The 20,478-nt window shown below is 43.7% G+C and overlaps 3 protein-coding genes across 7 annotated transcripts in view; all 3 read right to left on the bottom strand.

The window, feature by feature from the left end:
• Window positions 1-4,458, bottom strand: part of LOC117660348 (class I histocompatibility antigen, F10 alpha chain-like) — a 31,308-nt gene extending 26,850 nt beyond the window's left edge. For all 5 annotated transcript variants that reach the window (XM_087884557.1, XM_087884560.1, XM_087884561.1 and 2 more), the window contains exon 1: window positions 4,301-4,458. In XM_087884557.1, coding sequence (XP_087740683.1) covers window positions 4,301-4,364 — 64 coding nt within the window. In that variant the 5' untranslated portion in view covers window positions 4,365-4,458. The remainder of the gene's footprint in view (window positions 1-4,300) is intronic.
• Window positions 1-20,478, bottom strand: part of LOC148115957 (class I histocompatibility antigen, F10 alpha chain-like) — a 175,546-nt gene that overhangs the window by 133,001 nt on the left and 22,067 nt on the right. The window lies entirely within an intron of this gene.
• The window catches only part of LOC132710161 (major histocompatibility complex class I-related protein 1-like), a 28,722-nt gene continuing 23,153 nt past the window's right edge, over window positions 14,910-20,478 (bottom strand). The window contains exons 6-7 of the mRNA XM_087884531.1: window positions 15,970-16,002; window positions 14,910-15,040 (exon numbers count right to left, since the gene is read on the bottom strand). Coding sequence (XP_087740657.1) covers window positions 14,973-15,040; window positions 15,970-16,002 — 101 coding nt within the window. The 3' untranslated portion in view covers window positions 14,910-14,972. The remainder of the gene's footprint in view (window positions 15,041-15,969; window positions 16,003-20,478) is intronic.

Below are 20,478 nucleotides of genomic sequence, written 5' to 3'. Positions count from 1 at the left end.
GCAGCAAGATTGTTGATAGGTAAATATTGGAAGAATGAAGCTTTGCCTACTATCGAGGAATGGACTTTGAAGATGGCCAGTTTTGCAGAGATGGCGAAGATTTCAGCATATTTAAAAGATTGTTCACAAGAGACTTATGAATGGGAATGGAAAAGGTGGATAGAATATGTTCAGAACAAATATCAAATTAGAAAGTATCAAATAGCTTTTATTTGAAAACAATGTATTAGAAATATCTTAATGTAAAGAGACAAAGAGGGAAAATTATATAGGGGGAGGGATGGGTTCAGGTATATATATTAGTGTTATTAGTTATGAGTACATAATAGGGAAGTCCGGGGGGGGAGGGTTAGGGAGGGTTAGGGAGGACGGGAAGTTTGGGGAGGGAGGTGGGGGGGTGAAAAAAAAAGGGTGAAAATGTAATTGTAAAACTTTTGCAATAAAAAAAAAAAATACAAACACGGAAGAGACTCTAAGGCTGCCCAATGAACAGAAAAACAACAGTTTATTTGTGGATTAAAAGAATTAAAAGAAAATAAGATGAAACTGGAAAATCTCCAAGGCCCCTTGTTTGTGTCCATTCTGAAAGCTCTTCAGATCAGAAATTATTTCAGGGCACCAAAGATTTTGAAGATCATTTTCAGGATCGTTCATGGGACTTATTTGGGCAGAACCTGGGTCTGCATATAAAAGGGCAGAACCTCCAAAGTCCAGAGAAATAAATACAGGTAGTCCTTGACTTATGACCATAATTGAGCCCACATTTTTTGTTGCTAAGTGAGACATTTGTTATGTGAGTTTTTTGCTCCATTTACAACTTTTCTTGCCACAGTTGTTAAATGAATCATTGCAGTTGTTAAATTAATAACCTGATTAAGTGAATCTGGCTTGTCCATTGACTTTGATTGTCAGAACATTGCAAAAGGGGATCAGGTGATACGGGGACACTGCAACCGTCATAAATATGAACCAGTTGCCAAGCATCCAAATCTCGGTCACGTGACCATGAGGATGCTAAAATGGTCATAAGTGTGAAAAGTTTTCAATGACATTGAAACTTTGAAGGGTCATTAAATGAATTGTTGTAAATCGAGGACTACCTGTGGTCCTACTGCCCATTTCCTCCAGTATGGTCTCCCAGCCCTTCCCAGTCCAAATTTATTTATTTATTTATTTATTATTAAAATTTATATGCCTCCCTTCTCCCGAAGGACTCGGGGCGGCTCACATAAATAAAAAACAATAACAATAAAATCTAAGACCAATCCAAAATTAAAATCCCCAGATTTAAAACCTCGTAGAATGATCAGGGAGTTTGCTGGAACAGCCATGTCTTCAGGCCAGCGCGGAAAGTGCAGAGCTCGGGAGACGTCCAGAGCTCGGTGGGTAACCCATTCCAAAGGGTCGGTGCGGCCACAGAGAACGCCCTCATCCTGGGAGCCGCCAGCCAACACTGTCTGGCCGACAGCACCCAGAGGAGGGCAGCTCTATGTGAACGCACAGGGCAGTGGGAGGCCGGTACGAGGAGGTCCTGCAAGTACCCTGGGCCCATGCCATGTAGGGCTTTATAGGTCAATACCAGCACCTTGAAGCTGATCCGGAAGGCCACCGGCAGCCAGTGCAGCTCACGCAGGAGAGATGTTGCACGAGAGTAACGGGAAGCTCCCGTAACAACCCGTGCGGCCGCATTCTGGACTAGCTGGAGCCTCCGGGTGCACCACAAGGGCAGCCCCATGTAGAGGGCATTGCAGTAATCCAACCGAGAGACAATGAGAGCTTGAGTGACTGTACGGAGGGCATCCCTGTCTAGGAAAGGCCGCAACTGGCGTACTAGGCGAACCTGTGCAAAGGCCCCCCTTGTCGCGGCCGATAGATGGTCCACCAAGGACAGCCATGGATCAAGGACGCCAAGATTGCGAGCCTTTTCAGAGGGAATAAGTAGCTCCCCTCCCATCAAAAGTGATGGGGTAGCTAGATCAGGCGATGCTGGTATCCACAGCCACTCAGTCTTGGAGGGGTTGAGTCTGAGCCTGTTTCTACTCATCCAGACCCGTACCGCCTCCAGGCACTTAGACACCACGGAAATGAAAGGCCTGGGCCTCCCTCTTTCTGCTCCTCCCACAATCCCAGGGGCTTCTCAGAGCTTTTGGGGAGAGGGAGGCCCAGATCCACTTCCTGCTCTGGGGAGATCACATCTGATCCAAAGGGATCAGAGCTTTTCTCTAAGAGAAGGAGTGGGGATCGGACTCTCCGTGATCCAAACCCACTTCTTTCCCTTGTGGGGCTGAGCAATGAGGAAGTCTGAAGTCTGCCTGAGAGGAGAAACGTGTGAATATAACACAGGTTGGGCGTCCTCACAGCCACGAATCCTCTTCATGTCAGAAATGACACGTGTGACTATAACACAGGTGTGCATAGGTTTGGCATCCTCACAATGGTGAACGTGCCTCCAGTCAGGAACGGCTGGTGAGTTTGGGCCTGTCTGTGTCCAAGCAAGCGATTCAATTCATGGTCTCCCTCCAGAGGTTCTTCTCTTCTTCTGCCTCCAACCCAGCCTATTTAATCCTTAAGATCCTGACAGCTTTTTTTTTTAATTGAAAAAGTTTTACAAATACATTTTCTCCCCAATTTCACCCCTCTAACCCTCCCTGACCCTCCCCTCCCCCCCAGACTTCCACAGAGTATAATCCAAATCAAAGACATATTTTATAAACTTGAACCCCTCCACCCACTATATATTCTTCACATTTTCACAATCCAATTATTCTATCACTATATAATACATTCCATTAAAAGCTATCTGATATTTCCTAGTTTGATATTTATTCTGCACATAATCTATCCACTTTTTCCACTCCCATACATAAGTCTCTTGTGTCCGATCTTTTAGATATGCTGAAATCTTCGCCATCTCTGCAAAACCAGCCATCTTCAAAGTCCATTCTTCAATAGTGGGCATAGCATCATTTTTCCAATATTGACCTATCAGTAATCTCGCTGCTGTTATCATATACAATATCAACTTTACTTCACCCAATGTAAAACCCTTAACTATACCCAATAAAAACAATTGTGGAGAGAACTGAATTTTTTTCTTCAGAACATTTTGCATAACCCACCAAATTTTTATCCAAAAAGCCTTCACTTTCTTACAAGTCCACCACATATGATAATATGTGGCATCTAGGCAATCACATCTCCAGCATTTTGGTTGAACATTAGGGTACATACACGACAATTTCTTAGGATCTAAATGCCATCTATAAAACATTTTATAAAAATTTTCCCTCAAATTCTGCGACTGTGTAAATTTAACATTCTGAACCCATATTTTTTCCCATGTTTCCAACATCACTGGTTCTGCAAAATTTTGTGCCCACTTTATCATACAATCTTTAACCAATTCAGTTTCTGAATCCCTTTCTAACAAAACATTATAAACCCTGACAGCTTTTTTAATGCCTTCTGAAAAGCTGCTCTATTCAAACGGTCGTTTCTCAAAGCAAACAACTGGGAACACCCCAAGGCCCCTTCCTGATTCCTAAGGAATAACAGTACATTTTAAATACTTTGGATTCTGCAAACTGACCCATGCTGAGCAATCCTGGAATGGAAGGAGGAGGATTTTGGGGGGTAAAATACCTGCCTGGCCTAGAGAAATGCTCTGGGGATATTGCGGTTTAGGATGGAGGAGAAAGTGAACGTCCTAAAGGCGGAAACATTGTTCAAGGAGTGTTTCTCTCCAAGCTTTTCTCCTGCTGCATTCACAGGGCAGCCTTAGCCTGACGGTTCAATGGCACCAGCCTTGGCATTGGCCAATACACCAAACCGCTTCCAGAAACAAGCTGGGTCTCCCAGTACCGGAAGCCACCAAGAGCCACCAAGCCCCCCAAAAGGCAGGAGAGGCGACCCAGGTGGAGGGGTTGGGCAAAGGCAGCCAGGAGGTTCGTGAATTGTCCTGATCCCGAGCAAACACCGCTTTCCCACAACCTCCACTTTGAAATTGGGAAAGAACTGCGCTGGAGGGGCACTCAGGTAGACTGGACTGAGATCTGGAGGGGCCACTCTTGTCCTGCTCCCAGGGGGGCTCTCCTGGGGGTAGGGAGAGGCAGCAGAGTCCCATCCACGCTTTGGGGTCCCTTCTGAGAGTGGCCAGAGGGGGAGCGGACTAGAGAGAGGACCGAATCAGGATTCTCTTTCTGGGAAGAAACTTTTGGTGGGGGGGGGGAGAGATTCCCTGGATGGATTCCCAACAGTAGAAAAAGGGGCCGGAACCCCCGACGCCCCCAAAGGGACTCACCGAAGCAGCTCTCCCGAAGAACGACCACCAACAACACCAGAAGGGAGAGAGAGTGCAGAGCCATCCTGGCCTCGATCCTCAGCCTCCGCTCAGGGCTTCTGAAGTCGCAGGCAGAGAAAGACGCTGCCCGGGCGATCAACAACGCAACGACCCTGAGCAAGCCAGCGATTGGGCAGGCTCAACCAGTAGAAAAAAGATATCCCCGTGTCGTCATTGTTGCTAGGCAGATGTCCAGGCGCAACCGGCCAGAGAGGAGGGGAAAGGAAAGCGAAAGTTCCAGCAGGAAATCCCCTTCCAGGCATTCCGCCTCTTGGGGGAGGGGCAGAACTGCGGGAGTCGGAAAAGAGGGGGGGGTTTCTAAGCCTGGGGGGAGGGGCACAGGCGAGGGGAGGGGATCAGATGGAGCTGCCAAAAAGACCAAGGCAGTCCTGAGCTGCATCAACAGAGGGAGAACATACAGAGAACCCGAGAAATGATAATACCGGTTTATCCTGCCCTAGTGAGGCCTCCCTTGGGATGCTGGATCCACTTCTGGTCTCCACGGTTCAAAAAAGATGCTGAGACCCTGGAAAGAGGGCAGAGAGAAGCAATAAAGATGATAAAGGAAGATTAAATGGTATGAGGAACCACTGAGAGAGAGAGAGAGAGAAAGAGATGCCCAACCTATGGAACAGAAGAACTGGGGACTGGGGTGTCAGGATAACTGTCTTCCAGCACTTGAGGGACTATCCCAGAGAAGAATGGATTGACCTCTTCTCCAAAGCCCCAGAGGGCAGGACAAGAAGTCATTGGGTTCGAAGCTTGTTAAACAGAGATCCAATCTAGAAAGATATTTTTTTTTAAATGAGAACAATTAATCAGTGGAATAAATTACATCTTGGAATTGTGAGTCCTCCCTCACTGGAAGTTTCCAAAAATAGACTGGAGAACCGTTAGGCTTGGAAGGTATTAGATCTCCTGCCTGGATCTGAGGGTTGGATTAGGAGACCTCTGGGGTCCTTTCTAGTCCTATGATTCCGTGTTTTAGGTCAGAAACTCCAAATGATCTTCGCTCTGGATAAAAAAGCTCAAAGGCTTTTTTGTGGCATCTTCAAGGCAAAGATATTTCTTTCTATGGGAAAATATCAGAGGTGTCAAATATAGTATATAAATTCCGTTTCCTTTTCTTCTCTGGTGAATCCATGAATCTTTAGGAAGCTTCAAACTCTTCTCTTTTCTCACAATAAACTAAGATGGCTGCTCTCTCCTTTGGTGCTTCTTCTGGAGATTCCTTGGATTAAATTAATAAATCCCTCTTCCGATTACAGTTGTTATTATGATCCCCAAATTCAGCTGATTTTACATTTCCTATGATGAACAAAGTATGAGAAACATCCAATGGACTTTTCAGGGCTTGAATCATCTCCTTTCTTCTGCAGTCATTTTTCCACTGAGCATGTACAGAGTGGAAATTAGGCCCTGTCTGTGGAAAAGAGGAGGGGATAGCTTGATAGTTCAAGAATATAAAATATAGAACATAAAAGAATATAAATGTTTGAAAAATCTTTCAGATCCCAGAGTCTCAGCAAGGCCCTAAGAATTTCCGGAAACAGGGATGAGCTGGAGAATGGCGCCCCCTGCTGGCTTGAGGCTTAGCAGTTTCTCCTCTCAGCAAAGGGGGGAAAGAAAAACCATCCCATCTGAAGAAAAGTCTCAAATACTGTTTTAAGCACCAAGACAGCCAGAACTTAATCAAATTACGTAGAAACAAGCCAGCTAAAGATGGAACTAATCAAATTAGCTGCTGGATTGTGTAAACTCCCTTTCTCTTTGCCGGCTTCTTTGTGAGACAGGCAGGCAGACAAACCTGCGACAGGCGATTCCTGACAATGATAGGATAGGAAGGTTTTGCTCTCTTGTACGAAGTACAACAAATGTAATCTTGTACACAAAAAGACAAATGTAATTGACCAGAAGTGAACACTAATCCTGTGAAAGAATCCCATTGATTGCTTGTAAATAACAAACTTTATGTGTGAATATCTGAGCCGTATTTTACACAGCATGCTAGATTTGGACCTCTATTCCAAGAGTCAGGCTCTCCATTTCTGCAGAAATAAACAGCTGACAGTTGCCTCCCTCGTTCCAGCCTCACTTCCTGGCCAGCCTTGCAGGGAAAACAGAACCCAATGGAGGCTCCGGCTAACCGAGGGACCTTCTCCTCCCTTTCACCCGTCTGTATCTCTACCGATGAAGAAGGCCAAGGCCATTAGAGGGAGATTCCAATTCCTGGGGAGTCCCTGGAAACCGGCCGTCTGCAGGATGAGCCTCCCCTTCAGATCCTCTCTTGTCTCTCTGGGTCCACAGCAGGTGTAACCTTCCTCTGTTTTAACTGACTGGTCGGTTTATGGTGCAGCATCTCCTGCAAATGGGATCCAGGCACAATACACACAAGTCCCTGAAGGGAAAATTCACCAAGGTTGCAGGAAACCCAATGTGAGAAGGTCATGGAAACGAATCTCTTAGGTGCATGACTGACCCAGTTACATCTCCTGTGTGAATCCGGCCTTTGTAAAAGTTGTGATGTGAAAGAACTAATGATGGTTCTAGAGGGCATTCCACAAGTGGCAAACCGTATGATCTACATCCTCCCTTTTCCAGATAAATTTGTATCTTGCCTAATGCTTGGAAGTGTATCCAAGGGCTTCCAGAAGACATTTTCTGTTGTGTAGTTGCTGAGGAAGAAAGTTCTCAGATACCAAAAGAAACGGCCTTGGCTAAGGAGATGAAAACCTGCTTCCTTAAACAGGACTTTCTGGATTTTCTTTGAAGACATTTCACTTCTCATCCAAGAAGCTTCTTCAGTTCTGACTGGATGAGGAGGAATGGAAGGATTTAAACTCCTTGCAGAGAGCTGGACATTTGCATTCTTCTACTGAGTTCTTAAGGTCACCTGGAGATTTATCTGTGTCATCAGGGTCACCTGAGTGGTGCAAGTGGGTGTGGAGCCTTCTTGGAACTGTTGAAAGGACTGTGTTGTAGATTGGAGATAGCTGATGTCATAACCCTCCTTCCGTTTTCTCCTTCCAAATCCTTCCAGTCAGAGCTGAAGAAGCTTCTTAGGTGAGAAGCAAAACATCTTCAAAGAAAAAACAGAAAGTCCAGCTGCCTCTTGAAAAAGCACCTTTGGGACAACCATGACCTGGATGACTGAGAATCTCCATAGACATTATGCTTCCTTAAAGTTAAAAAAAAAGAGACCCAGCCTCTCTAGTTAAAAGCACAAATATCCCCTTTTAAAGTGCTAATAATGAAGCTTAAAATCCCAGGAAGCCCTGGCTGTAATTAATTGTAGTCCTATAGTATCAGTTTGATTTTCAGGTCATGGAATTAGCAATGTCCCCAGGAACGTCAACCAAAGTAAAGCCTTGCCTTCCAAGTGTGAGTGTGTGTTTATTTAAAAGAAGAGCATTCAAAAGAGTTGTTTAGTTGGTCCACGGTCCAAGAGCCAGCTCAAGGTCATCAGCAGGTCCAAAAGTCTTGGTGCTCATTTGACTTTTGTGTATTGTATTTATGGTCTCCTGTTCTTCTACTTATATTTTTTTTATTGTGTTGGCCCAAACAGCTTGTGTGAGTTGGCCAGTCGTAGATGTCTAATAATTAAAACACATTTCTAAAAAACTTTCCAATCAGTAGAAGACACTCATTTTGAATCCTCACAAAATGCTTTAAAGCAGCCGTGTCCAACCTTTCGGCTTGCCTGGGCAGCACTGAATGAAAAGGAAATGTCTATTTCTTATTATAATATCAAAGGTTTTGCGGGGCCACATTACTAGCTTTCAAAGGCTGAATGTGGTCTATGAGCCACAGATTGGGCACACCTGAGGTCCACTTTTTAGGCTCTCAAAGATGGCCAGCTCTTGAAGGCATCTGGGAAGCCCAAAAGGAATTTGGGTGAAAGTTCCAATGATTTTCACTCCTCTTTGCCAGAGAGAACCGCTGTAACATGGGGACTTCTTTCCCATCAGTCAAGGGTCTCCCCACTCTTGGGCCATATTGGGCACCTGAAGAACCCAGAGAGGATCTCTCAGAAGAGGAGAAGCTGCCCTTCTGCCAGGGAATCAGGACGGCTCTGGCCGGTCACTGAACTCCTGTCTTCCGAAGGGCCACCGGGTGAGGCTCAGAGATCAGCCACTTGGCCAACAGCCTGAGGCAAAGGTGGATTTGAGGGAAAAACAGCCTCTGTTGCTGCCACCACCAAGCCAAGACCAAACGGCCATTTTACGGAAGATCAGCTGGTGATGCTAAACCTCTGGACACAGGAACAAAATGGCTGCCTCTTCCCCAAAGGAGCACACAGGAAACCCCTCAGTTCTTGCTCCTTGCAGGTTTTGCCTTGGTTCCTCCCCCTCTTGCCACTCAAAGTGGAATTGGAGTCTCTGATCAACAACGAGGGTAAATTCCTGTTGTGTTCGGCGGCCCCGGCAACTGGGGACGCCACCCTGTGATTGGCCAAGAGGCGTGGCCTCCCTAAAGCGGGAGTATCTGTGGTTGCTGATTGGTTATCGTTTGACAAGCTAAGGAGTATAAATAGGCTGTCAGTTCTCCTCAGCCTGGTTCGTGTTTTCTCAATGCCTGTTGCTGTTTAATAAAGTGTTCTGTTTAAACGCAACCTCGGCCTAGTTCATGCCTGAACAAACTATTTAACACTGGCGACGAGGAAGAGGAAGAATTCCAATGGCTCCACCGACTTTTGCCCCTTTTGACCCATCCACTGAGGTCTGGGAAGCTTACATGGAACGCTTCGAATGTTTCTTAGAGGCAAACGACTTCACCGACCTTTCTGGAGGTAAAAAGAGAGCTCATTTCTTGAATTCTTGTGGCCCTGAGGTTTTTGCGACCGCTCGGGCTTTGTTTGCCCCTACCCCGGTGCACACAGTTGCCTGGGATGTCCTGCGCCTTAAGTTAAAAGACCACTACTCCCCTGTACCTTCCCGATTTGCCCGTCGGTTTCAACTGCGACAGGTGTTACAAGAGGAGGGGGAGTCTATCAATCGTTATGTGGCTCGTTTGAGGACAGCTGCCCTCGATTGTGAATACCGCGACCTTGATGATGCCCTGGTGGAACAACTGGTGTGTGGCGTTAAAGACATCCATCTGCAAAGACGTTTACTGGCCAAAAAGAATTTAGATCTCCCGACTGCGATCGAGGAGGCACAGGCGGCTGAAATGTCGGACAAATCTACTGCCAACATTAGAAAGTTCTACCCTTTCAGAGGGTTGTCATCTACTACTGTTAACCTGCAAGACGTTGCCTCTGAAGAGTCTACGGATGAGGAGGCCGATATTAGACGTCTACAAGCTTCTAAGCCTAGACCGAAGAACAAACGTTGGCCAATTAAACCTCAGCCCTCTCTATGCTTCAGCTGCGGTGAACAGCATCCAAGGGCGACCTGTCGATTTAGATCTGCAACTTGCCGCCATTGTGGGAAACTGGGCCACATTGCTCGAGCATGCCAATCTCTGCCCAAACCTGCTGTTTTGCCGAAGTCTCACCGTCCTAAAAAGGAGGAATGTTTCTCGATTTCGCGCGACTGCCTTATCACTGAGGTGACTTCCCTTTCCAGACTACCCAGTAACAACAAACTTTCAATGACAGTGCTCATCGAAGGCGCCTCCTGTCCGATGGAGGTGGACACTGGTTCGGCAAAGTCAATCGTGTCATGGGGGGTGTTAAAGCGGCTAATTCCAACGATTCAGAAGAGACGTTTGAAACCCTGCCCTGTCAGATTGAGAGACTACCAGGGGAACTTCATTCCTATTTTAGGACTTCCTGTTTGCTGCTGGCCGCCGCCAGACGTTCCTTTGGGATCGTCAGCTTCCACTGCCTGTCAGAGCCGCCTTCACAACGGAACGGCGGCTCGAAAAAACTCCGTTCCCATGAGGAAACGGAGATAGAGCCGGCAGGGGTGGGTAGAACTCTCTGCAGAGTCCCAAAAGTTTTTCTTTTACTTTTGGGATGGAGCGGATGAGATGCCCCATATCCCCAGCCGCTGCTCCGGGCTTTGGGAGACCTCTGCTAATGCAGAGCCAGGCGTCAAAAGCAAGCCTGCGAATTTGACAGATTACTCAAAGAAAATGTGAGCTGGACCTGTAATACTGAAGCGCAAGTATTTTACTTAGCTTTTAAAAATTACTTAAGAGAATAGAGGAAGAGAAAGAGGAAAAAAGTTTTTTTTTTAAAATGGCGTCTGCCGCGGCTGGAGAAGAGTTTGAGAGGGAAAGTTCTTCCGTTTTTTATTATTACAATGTAGCGGAATAAATACCACTGGCTACATTTGTAGACAAAACTCCGCTCCTGTTTTTGTTTTTCTCTTTTTCCCCTGGAGGCCTGATTGTTGCTGGCTGGAAGTCTTTTGTCTTGTTTTTTTTTTTTTTTTTTTTTCTTCTAACAAAGCCTGCTTAGGCGGAAACATGGCACTGAGGCTTGTGAAGTCAGACAAACAAATAGGTGGGGGGGATTCCCCCACTAAGAATTTAAAGGAACAAGTTTTAACTCTTCAGTCCCAGAAACCTGATTTTAATATAATAGAATTTCTCTTAGAGGAGATTGAAAGAAGGGATGAGATTGTGAATCAGCAACTTGAAAAATTTAAGCAGGAAACTAAGGAATTGGTGAAATCCAAGTTTGACTTTTTGCAGCAAAAAATTTTAAAAGTGTCAGAATTCATGATTCGGTTGGATACAAATACTAATTTACTAGAGTCAAAAATGGATGAAATTCAAGATAAATTGGACAATAGAATTCAAAAAATTGAAAATGATTTGTTAAATATTCAGGATTATAGTTCAGAAGAAAAATTTAAAATGGATGCTGACCAAAAGTCTGGTAATGTAGAAAATCTGCAACAGAGGATTGAAAAAGAGGTTCTAAAGATACAATATAATTTCACAGAATATGCAATAAGACTTAGAGGTTTGCAGGAAAATAACAGAGATGACTTAAGGAAAATATCTTCTGAATTTCTAGCTGGGATTTTAAAGATTCAACCTGAGGAAGTCTTTTGTAGGATTGACAGAGCTTATCGAATAAACTCCTGGACTGCCAAGCAAAGGCAATTGCCTAGAGATGTGGTAATCTATTTTTCAGATAAAGAAATTAGGAATAAAATTGTGCAAAATTCCTTCAATTCTAATTTGCAATTGTATGGAAGAAAGATTTGGATTTACAAGGAACTCCCACCTAAGATATTAATGGAAAGGAAGAAATTTGGCTTTCTGGTGTCTGAGTTAAAAAGGAGAAATATTCAATTCCGGTGGGACGTCCCAGTTGGTATTATATTGAGATATCAAGGAGAAAGATACCAGTTAAATACTGTTGAAAGAGCGGAAGAATTTTATCAAAATAGGTTGAAAATGAATTTAACGTCTTCAGATATAATACAGGATAAGCACAAGGAGCTGGAACTAAAGACAGAGACTGTACCAGATAAATTGCCTTTGGATTTATCGGATACCCCAGCTGGATTATCTACAAATTTGAGAGAAGTGCCATCTGATTTTAATGTGATGACTTATCAAGGCAAGGACAAGCATGGAAACCAATTAGAGGATATACAAGGGATAAAAAAGAAACGCGAGACACAAAAAATTAGGATGGAAGTCAAACCCACAAAAAGAAAACAAAAAAAGAAATAGGTTGTACAAAAATAGAAATTTCTAACCCAAGCAACAGTGAAGCCAGTGATTTTAAAATATGAATGATTATGTGAAAACATAGAGGAGGCGACATATTGGTCAATATCATCCTGAGGATAGTGGCAGATCTCTGCATTGCCGTAATTTTGGGACATGGAAAGAGCCTCAAATTGATGGTTTTGAATTATCTACTTTGAAACTTCTTTTTGTGTTGATAAATATATTATAATTATCTTGAATTATAAGGCAAGAGAATCACATTGGGACATGCAGAAGATCGGGTTGTTACCCAATACGATGATGGAAATTAATAATCCTGATGAAACCCACAATTATTATTATATGGAATATAATTATAATGTCACTCGGGTGGTTGTTTTTACTTTTATATATATAAGAAGATGTTTACTACTGATGGGGGCAGGTATGATTGGAGATCTTGAATAAACTGTTGCATCAGCAAGCTATGTTACCCTATTATGGATGTTGGTTTTAACAATCCAGTGGAAAGACTTCAAGAAGATATTATATGGACTATAAATTTAAAGTTATTGTCTTTTCTTTTTTTATTTAGATATAATGGATTATATATATATATATATTTTTAAGTAGTGTGGGCAGTGAATTAAAGATATCAAGAATTGTTGTGTATGGTAAATTTGTAAGACAGTGGGTGAATAAGCTAGCTACAGACTGATTAGTTTAAGAAAAGGGATTTTTAAGTGATACATTTAGGGGAGTGGAGGAAATGGATAGAGTGGAATAAATGTTAAAATTAGATTTTATGGGGAGCCCGCTTTGAAATGTTATTAAAGTAGGACTTATCGTATAGTTTTAAAGTGGAAGGTGGTTTTGAATTGTTGCAATAATGTATAGATATAAAACACTATTATGCTAAATTTGAAGTTATTTTATAATAGTTATAGTATAATGTGTTTGTTTTTTTTTGTTTTTTTCTCTTCTTCTTTTCTGAAATGTATGGATAAAGGGGGATTTATAATACTTTTAGTAAGTAAAGGTCAGTATTTTGAGGAGGGAGTAAGTAATCTGTTATGAATTAGGGTTTTTTTTTTTGTTACGAAGAAGTCACAGGGGGGGAAGGGGGGGGAGGGGGGGTTAGGGAGGGGGGGAGGGGGGGAAAAAAGGGGGAAAAATTTGTATTTGAAAACCTTTTCAATAAAAAAAAAAAAAAAAAAAAAAGAAGCAGGAGGAGCCGCCTCAAGAGAGGGATCAGCTGGGTGGGATTTCCAGAGTTGCAAGAGGAGAAGGGGAGGGCTGGGACTGCCCCACAAGTTATATAACACGTATCAATATCCCCCCTCAAATACAAGTGGAAATGGATTCATGGCTTCCAGAGAGTCCAGGTCTTCCCTTCAGCATCTGGAGGGAGGGATTCCCAGATGGGATCAAGGAGGGAAGAGAATCCCCCTCTCCATCCATGACTGGAGGACCCTCAGGAAGTCCCTCCTCTCTCCCTCTTTCCCTCCTTGCAGTGGGAACCCTCTGATCTCCTCTTTGCAGGTCTCTCAGCCTCCTGAGTCCTGACCCAAGACAGTCAGATCGTGAGAGGGCTCTGGCCACACTTTGGGCCTGCAGAATAAGAGTTTGGGGGCAGGTAGACCCTCCCCATAGTCCCAATTCCCCCCCAATTCCTCCCCTTGCAGTGGTTGAGATGAACAGGAGAGAGAAGAGGGATTTCCCAATCTATGTTCCTCATCCACTGGTCATTTGATGTCAAGGCCCCCCCTCCCTCTCCCCCCATGCAGCCTCCAGAGGGGGAAACTCACCTGCGAGGGGGCAGCTAAATGACCTGGTTGCTTCCTGCATTGGAGAGAAAGACGCCGAGTGAGTCTCTGCCTTGTCTGGATCCTCTGAGGGGGACAAATCTCTCTCTTCACCATGAAACCTCTGCAGCTTCATGAACTTCTGAGGAAGTCAGACTTTATATTTATTTATTTATTATTAAACATCTGTGTCACCCATCTCGCCCAGGTAACTCAAGGAAGCTTACAGTAAAATTCAATAAAATGCCATGTAGAATATTTAAAACAATAAATAAAAACCAGATTCCCCCATCAGATCATGTTGCCTTTGTCTGACAAGAAGATCATATCCGGAGTTTATTGACCACTGCCTTGAGGCGGGTCCAGGATGGTCTGGGAGAGTCCCATGTCTGCCATGGAAGCCACGAACCCCTGGGCTGCTTCCGAGGCCAAACCCAGGGGTGGCAGACTGAAGTCTCCCAGGACCAGAATCCTGGGCAAGTCCATGCCAACCCTGAGATGGCTCCCAAGCTGCTCAGGCAGGGAGGTGGCCATGCAGCAGGGAGGCTGGTATGTAGCAACAAGCCCAACTGGTCAAGTGAGCCCAGAGTCAGAAATGGGGAGTCACAACCAGAATCGTGGGATGGGAGCATCCTGAGTGCCAGAAGAGATTCTCAGATGACCCCTGTAAACCCACCAATCCTGGCTGGGATCTCGGTTGGGGCCAAACCCTAAACCCAGCTGGGCACATCTCTGAGAAAGGGAACCTCTTCCCTTTCCACCGTCAGTCAGGTCTCAGCTATGCCACCAGAAGAGTCTCTAACCACTAGGGATCAATGGTGGTTTCCCCATTGCCCCTCAAAGAATTGAGGGCAATTTCCTCCAATGGGAGCCAAGGCTCCACCATGTAGACTCTGGGCTGCCTCCTCTGCCTGAATCCAACAGGGAGAGTTTCCCTTCTCCTCTGCAGAATGAACCAGTGCAAGGAAAGTGAATTTTGTGACAGCCGGCCGGTTTTCATGCCTATGGCAGGACTAGAACTCACCGTCAACCCAGTTAGACTCACTTGGTGCCCTCAACACTAAACCAAACTGACTCTTTTAATTATTTCACTAAAACTGGACATAGAGGGAACCCAGGGAGGATGAATTAGGGGGGGGCTTTAAAAAGGGGGGCCTCTCCCTCTTTTCATCCCCTCATCCACCCAGAGTCTTGCAAAGGGAGAGAATGGCTCATGTAGGAGCAGCAGCAGCTCCCTCCGACTTACCCTGGCCTGAACTGTTGGATCCTTTGTCACTTGCTGGAAAAGAAAGAAAGAAAAGAGGGTGAGAAAGTTGCTCTCTTGGCTTATAGGTGGAGAAGCTCAGCTTTTTCTGGCTCCAGCTCCCTCCCTCCCTCCCTCCCTCCCTCCCTCCCTCCCTCTCTCTCTCTCTCTCTCTCTCGCACACAATCAAAGACTCACAAACACATGGAGAGAGTTTGGATCAAACAGCTTTGGCTAAAAGGCATTGGAAAGAATTCTTAAAATGTGTGTGTAGATCGCACAAAGCCAGAAGGCAGAGCTGACTTAAAAAGATGCAGATGGATCCAAAGTTTCTTTTTCTTACCAGTTCGTACTTAGTGAGCCTTGTGATGGGAGACCAAGAGGAGATCAGGCGGCATCCCCCAAAGCTCCTTTTCTCTCAAAATGCCCCCCGTTGACCCCTAATTTTATGGAGCTTCTGACTCTCCTTTGGCCAAGCCTTCCCTTGCTGCCTACTTGGGAAGCAGAGCATGTTCTCAGTCAGAGGGACCTTCCACCAGCTGGGTCTTCTCATCGTCTTGAAGGTTCCTTCTCCCAGATGTTTCTCCTGGAGGACTCCACTCCCACTAACACCCTAGCTCAGTGGTGGATTCCTACCGGTTCACTCCGGATCTTGTGAACCAGTAGTAGCGGCGGTGGGAGGCTTTGCCCACCCGCCATCATGGACACTCTGCGCATGCGCAGAAGCACTGCACCCACGCAGAAGTGCTGCACATGCTCCCAATACAAACCATTAGCAAAGGTAAGTGAAACCCACCCCTGGCCTAGCTTTAATGAAAAGGGGGCCCATCTTCCCCAGCCTGGATCTTCGAAGGAAGAGGAAGAAAGCACACACAAACATACATGCACACTCCCCTCTCAATTAACGGTGCCTCTGGTCCCTGCTCTAAATCGGAGATTACATGTAAAGAGGACAAGTCACTCACTTGGCGTTGCTTTGTAGCCATCCTGACGTCTCTCTGCAAGGATAAAAATCAGTGAAAGCTCAAAAGAAGCCACCAGAGATCATCCAAACTCTCCCTCCGTAGGAGGAAGAACCCCAGGAGATATTTCACAGTCACTTTGTCCCATGAACAAAGACAGAAAGACCTTCAAAATACAAATGTATCTCCTGATTTGCCCCAAGAGAGACCTGCTCCCTCTGAGATGGATGGAGGGGAATTGGGGGAAGCAGCAGCAGCAGCTGGGAGGGGAGGAAGGTTTCCATGGAAATCCTTCTCTGCTGCTCTTTGATCAGTTCTGTCCCTTTAAGAGGGACAGAACTGGGATGCCTCTTCCCAGCTTAGAAGAAGAGAGGACTGCCTGAGTCTCAGACTTAGCTGAATTGAGACTGGAGTCCCAGCGTGAGCCTGAGATCTCAGATGCTCCCCAAGAGGGCTGGGAAAACAGGACTTCTGAAGCCAATAAGTTTCCCAAAGGGAGAGACTTGGGAGAAATCTCCCCATCTTCCTTCCATCACCCCCCCCTGAAAAGATACTTACTGAAGAATACCAGGAGGATCCCAGCAATCACACCCACCGGGACAAGAGCAGCCGCAACGTAGCCGATGATGAGCCACGGGTTGGATTTTGAATCTGTTGGTTCCGAATTGGGAGAAAGATAGATAGATAGATAATTTTATTTCTATACCGCCCCTCTCCCGAAGGACTCGGGGCGGTGTACAGCCAGGTAAAAACACAATACAAATATCACAATTTAAATTTAAAAATTATTAAAAGTATTACATTTAAGACCAATTAACTAAAAAACCCAAAAATTTAAGAACTCCAAATTTAAAACTCAATTTATGAAGCTAGCCCTGCCTGTCGGAAGAGCAGGGTCTTAAGAGCACAGCGGAAATCTTGCGTATGTCCCGGGGCAGTTCATTCCAAAGGGCAGGGGCTCCCACAGAGAAAGAGCAGATCATTGACGGAGAACCCGAAACAATCCTCCCAATCAGGGAAGAGACCTAAAGAAGTGAAAGCTGGAATTTCCCCAAATGAAAAACTCCATGGGCTCATTTTTGTGTCCTTCTCAAGGTAACATGAAGGCGCCTGGCTAACCGTTGTTAGAGGACGTGTCCTCATGACGCTGCCTCCTTCTCACCCCAGCCCAGCATGAAGGCAACTGAATTCACCTTTGGCTTTTCGACTCAAAAACAGCCGTTTGCCACCTTGTGACTCATAGCAGCTTGCAAAACAAAAGCTTCACCAACACAATAATATAAACAAAAATTGTTAAAACAAAAACATTTTTGTTGTTTTTATAGGCTGCTCCAATAAGCCATGACTCTGAGTGGAAATGGGCAGATCTGTATGCTTTTCTTTTTCAGTTTGAGTGTTTGCATTTTATTATTTCAGGTAAAATAGTTCATATCACCTAGCCTTTTTTTTATATATACACTTTCATTTTCTTTGGCCAGTCCAGGAATAGCAAAAATTATAATTTGTGCTTCCAGAACTTCAGCATGAAAAATGGAATATGGTGATATCCAACTTCTGGATGGTCCCACAAATGGCAGAAATAGAATAACGGAGTAAGAGAGTTGGAAGGGACCTTGGAGGTCTTCCAGTCCAACCCCCTGCTCATTCCAGAGGCCCTCTACCCTTCCAGACTCACTTAATAACTGTGTTATTAACTTAACAATTGTGGTAAGAATGGTCGTAAAATGGGGCAAAACCCACTTAATAAATTTCTCACTTAGGAACATAAAGTTTGGGCTCAATTATAATCATCAAATGAGGAGTATCTGTAATATGGGGGACATCTTTCCCATAAGTTCTGCAACCCAACAAGGCAGACACAGATGAGGCTCAGAGACCAGCCACTTGGCCAACAGCCTGAGGGAAGAGAAACATCTGGACACAGGAGGAAAATGGCTGCCTCCTCCCCAAGGAGCCCCCCAGTTTTTGCCTTGGTTCCTCCCCTTCCTGCCACTCAAAGGGAACTCAGGGTCCCTGAACAGCCAGGAGGGAAAAATCCTTGTTATTTCCAACTTCCAATAATAGGAAGCAACTCAGGTAAGAAGAAAGCAAAACCATTTATTTTCAACAAACTATTTTCGTATTCTTATGGTATGTGCAACAGTTAGGGGGAAAGGAGCCAGGCCAAATTGTGAATCTCCTGTTCCATTTCTCTTAGAATTGACCATTTTATTTTATTTATTTTGTGTAAAAGATTAAAATCCAAAAGAAAAGGATTGAACAGAGACAGAACAAAACTAAAGAAAAACATGGAAAAAAATTAATGAAAAAACAGGAAGACATATTATGCCCCCCCCCAGTTGAACACTGAGAAATCTATTGCAACAATATTAGCTTCCCCGCCTTGCAAAAGAGGTCCAAAATTTATAATCTTGTAGATCTATTTGCAGCCTAACTGACCTGTCGTAGATTACATATGTGAAAGGAAAAATAGTTAACAGTTGAACAACAGCAAAGTTAAAATTCAAAGCACTCTCTTAACAGTCTGTTATTATAATTTATTCATAGAAAGTCTACCCAATTTCTTATTTCTCACAAACCGCTTCCATCGTTATCTCTGAGTCCAGTGTTAAATACTTGTGTTTTGGTTCTTAATTGTGAAACTTTTTGTTGCAATATTTTCAGGATCAGACTCAATAAAGATAATAGGAGTTAAAGCTTTAAATATATTTCTTTTAATTATGATAGGCATTCTATATTCACTGAATATTCAAGGTAGAAGCGATGAGAATGGTGAGGGTGGCTCCTTATATATACAAGGGGTGGAGCTAGGAATGGGAGTGGTAAGTTATGAATACATTAAAGTCCAAAGAATAAGTTAACCTCTGATGTTCCATATATACATTATTTACACATTGGAGAATAAGGCATTTACATCTGACAAATCCCCCTCTAAATGCCGGTTCGTTACACAACACCAATTACATTCTGATTCAGGACAATATAATACATATAATTTAGAAGTTAAATATTTGTGTTGTTTAGAAGGTAAGGGTTTTGTTAATATGTCAGCTAATTGTTCAGAAGTATCGCAATGTATTGCTTTAATGAATCCGTCTTGAGACAGTTGTCTCACATGCTTAAACTTTATATCAATATGCCTGGACCTTTGTCCAATTGCATCGGATCTGGATATTTCAATGGCCGCTTTATTGTCTTCATGCATAATAAATGGTAAGGTGGGTTTCTTCCAAACATCAGTGATCAGATCATTGAACCATACAAGGTTATTTGCAGCTTTGGACAAACAAACATATTCCGCTTCTGTAGTAGAAGTGGCTACTAGTTCTTGTTTACCAGTATACCAGTAAACTGGACAATCATTCAATAGAAAAACATAACCAGAAGTACTCTTTCTGCATGATGTATCACCAGCCCAATCTGCATCAGCATAACAAGTAATTTTTGGTTCTCTGTCATTATTGGGTTCCAACATTAAACAAAAATCTAATGTACCCTTCAGATATCTTAGAATTCTTTTGACAGCTTCCCAATGATACAAGGTTGGTTTACTAACATATCTTGACAATAGATTGAGAGGTAATGCAATATCTGGCCTAGTCCAATTAGATATATAAAGGAGTGAACCTATAACTGATCTGTAAAATGTGTTGTCTTTAAACTCAGGGGAAGATTCATCAGTGTTTCTAAGAAAATCAGTTTGCATAGGGGTGTCACAGGTTTTAGCATTATTTAAGTTACATTTGTTTAGGAGTTCGATGATTTTATCTTTCTGTGTAAGTTTGAATCCCCTTTTAGTTTTGTTAATTTGCACACCAAGGTATTTATTCACTTTACCCAGAGATTTCAGTGAGAAGTGTTCATTTAACTTATTTACAAAGATTTCCCTGCTCTCTTTATGCTTTCCAATGTATAAAATATCGTCCACGTAAATTAATACAAATTCAATATGATCATTACTCTTTTTTACAAAGAAACAGTTATCAGCAGTGGTGGCGTTGAAATCCATGGTCTTAAGTACTTTTACCAAGCAATCGTACCATCTTTTGCCGGATTGCTTTAATCCGTACAGACTCTTATTTAATAACCAAATTTCGTTCTTATTAGTGTATTGACTGTGTGGTGCTCTTACATATATTTCCTTATCTAATTTTGCATGTAAGTATGCGGTCTGTATGTCATATTGGAATACGTCCAGATTGAGTGCAGATGCTACTACAAGGGCTGTTTTGACACTCTCTGTTCTCACTGTGGGTGAATATGTATCAGTATAGTCTTCTGGATATTTTTGTGCATAGCCTTGTGCAACTAGTCTAGCCTTGTATAAGGTATTGCCTCCTTCTAAGTTCTTAATTTTATAAATCCACCTGGTACCTATAATTGTTTTATCCTTAGGTGCGATCGCAGGTGTGAATACATTTAATCCTTGTAAACTTTCCATCTCTTTTTCCATAGCTAGTTCCCATTTTTCTCTTTCTTCATGTGGAAGTTTCAATACTTCTTCATATGTAT

Source organism: Pantherophis guttatus, chromosome 2 (genome assembly GCF_059756535.1).
Source record: "Pantherophis guttatus breed Tessera chromosome 2, ASM5975653v1, whole genome shotgun sequence".
Taxonomy (NCBI): domain Eukaryota; kingdom Metazoa; phylum Chordata; class Lepidosauria; order Squamata; family Colubridae; genus Pantherophis; species Pantherophis guttatus.
Note: the sequence above shows the minus strand (reverse complement) of the source record. Positions and strands in the feature narration are given on the sequence as shown.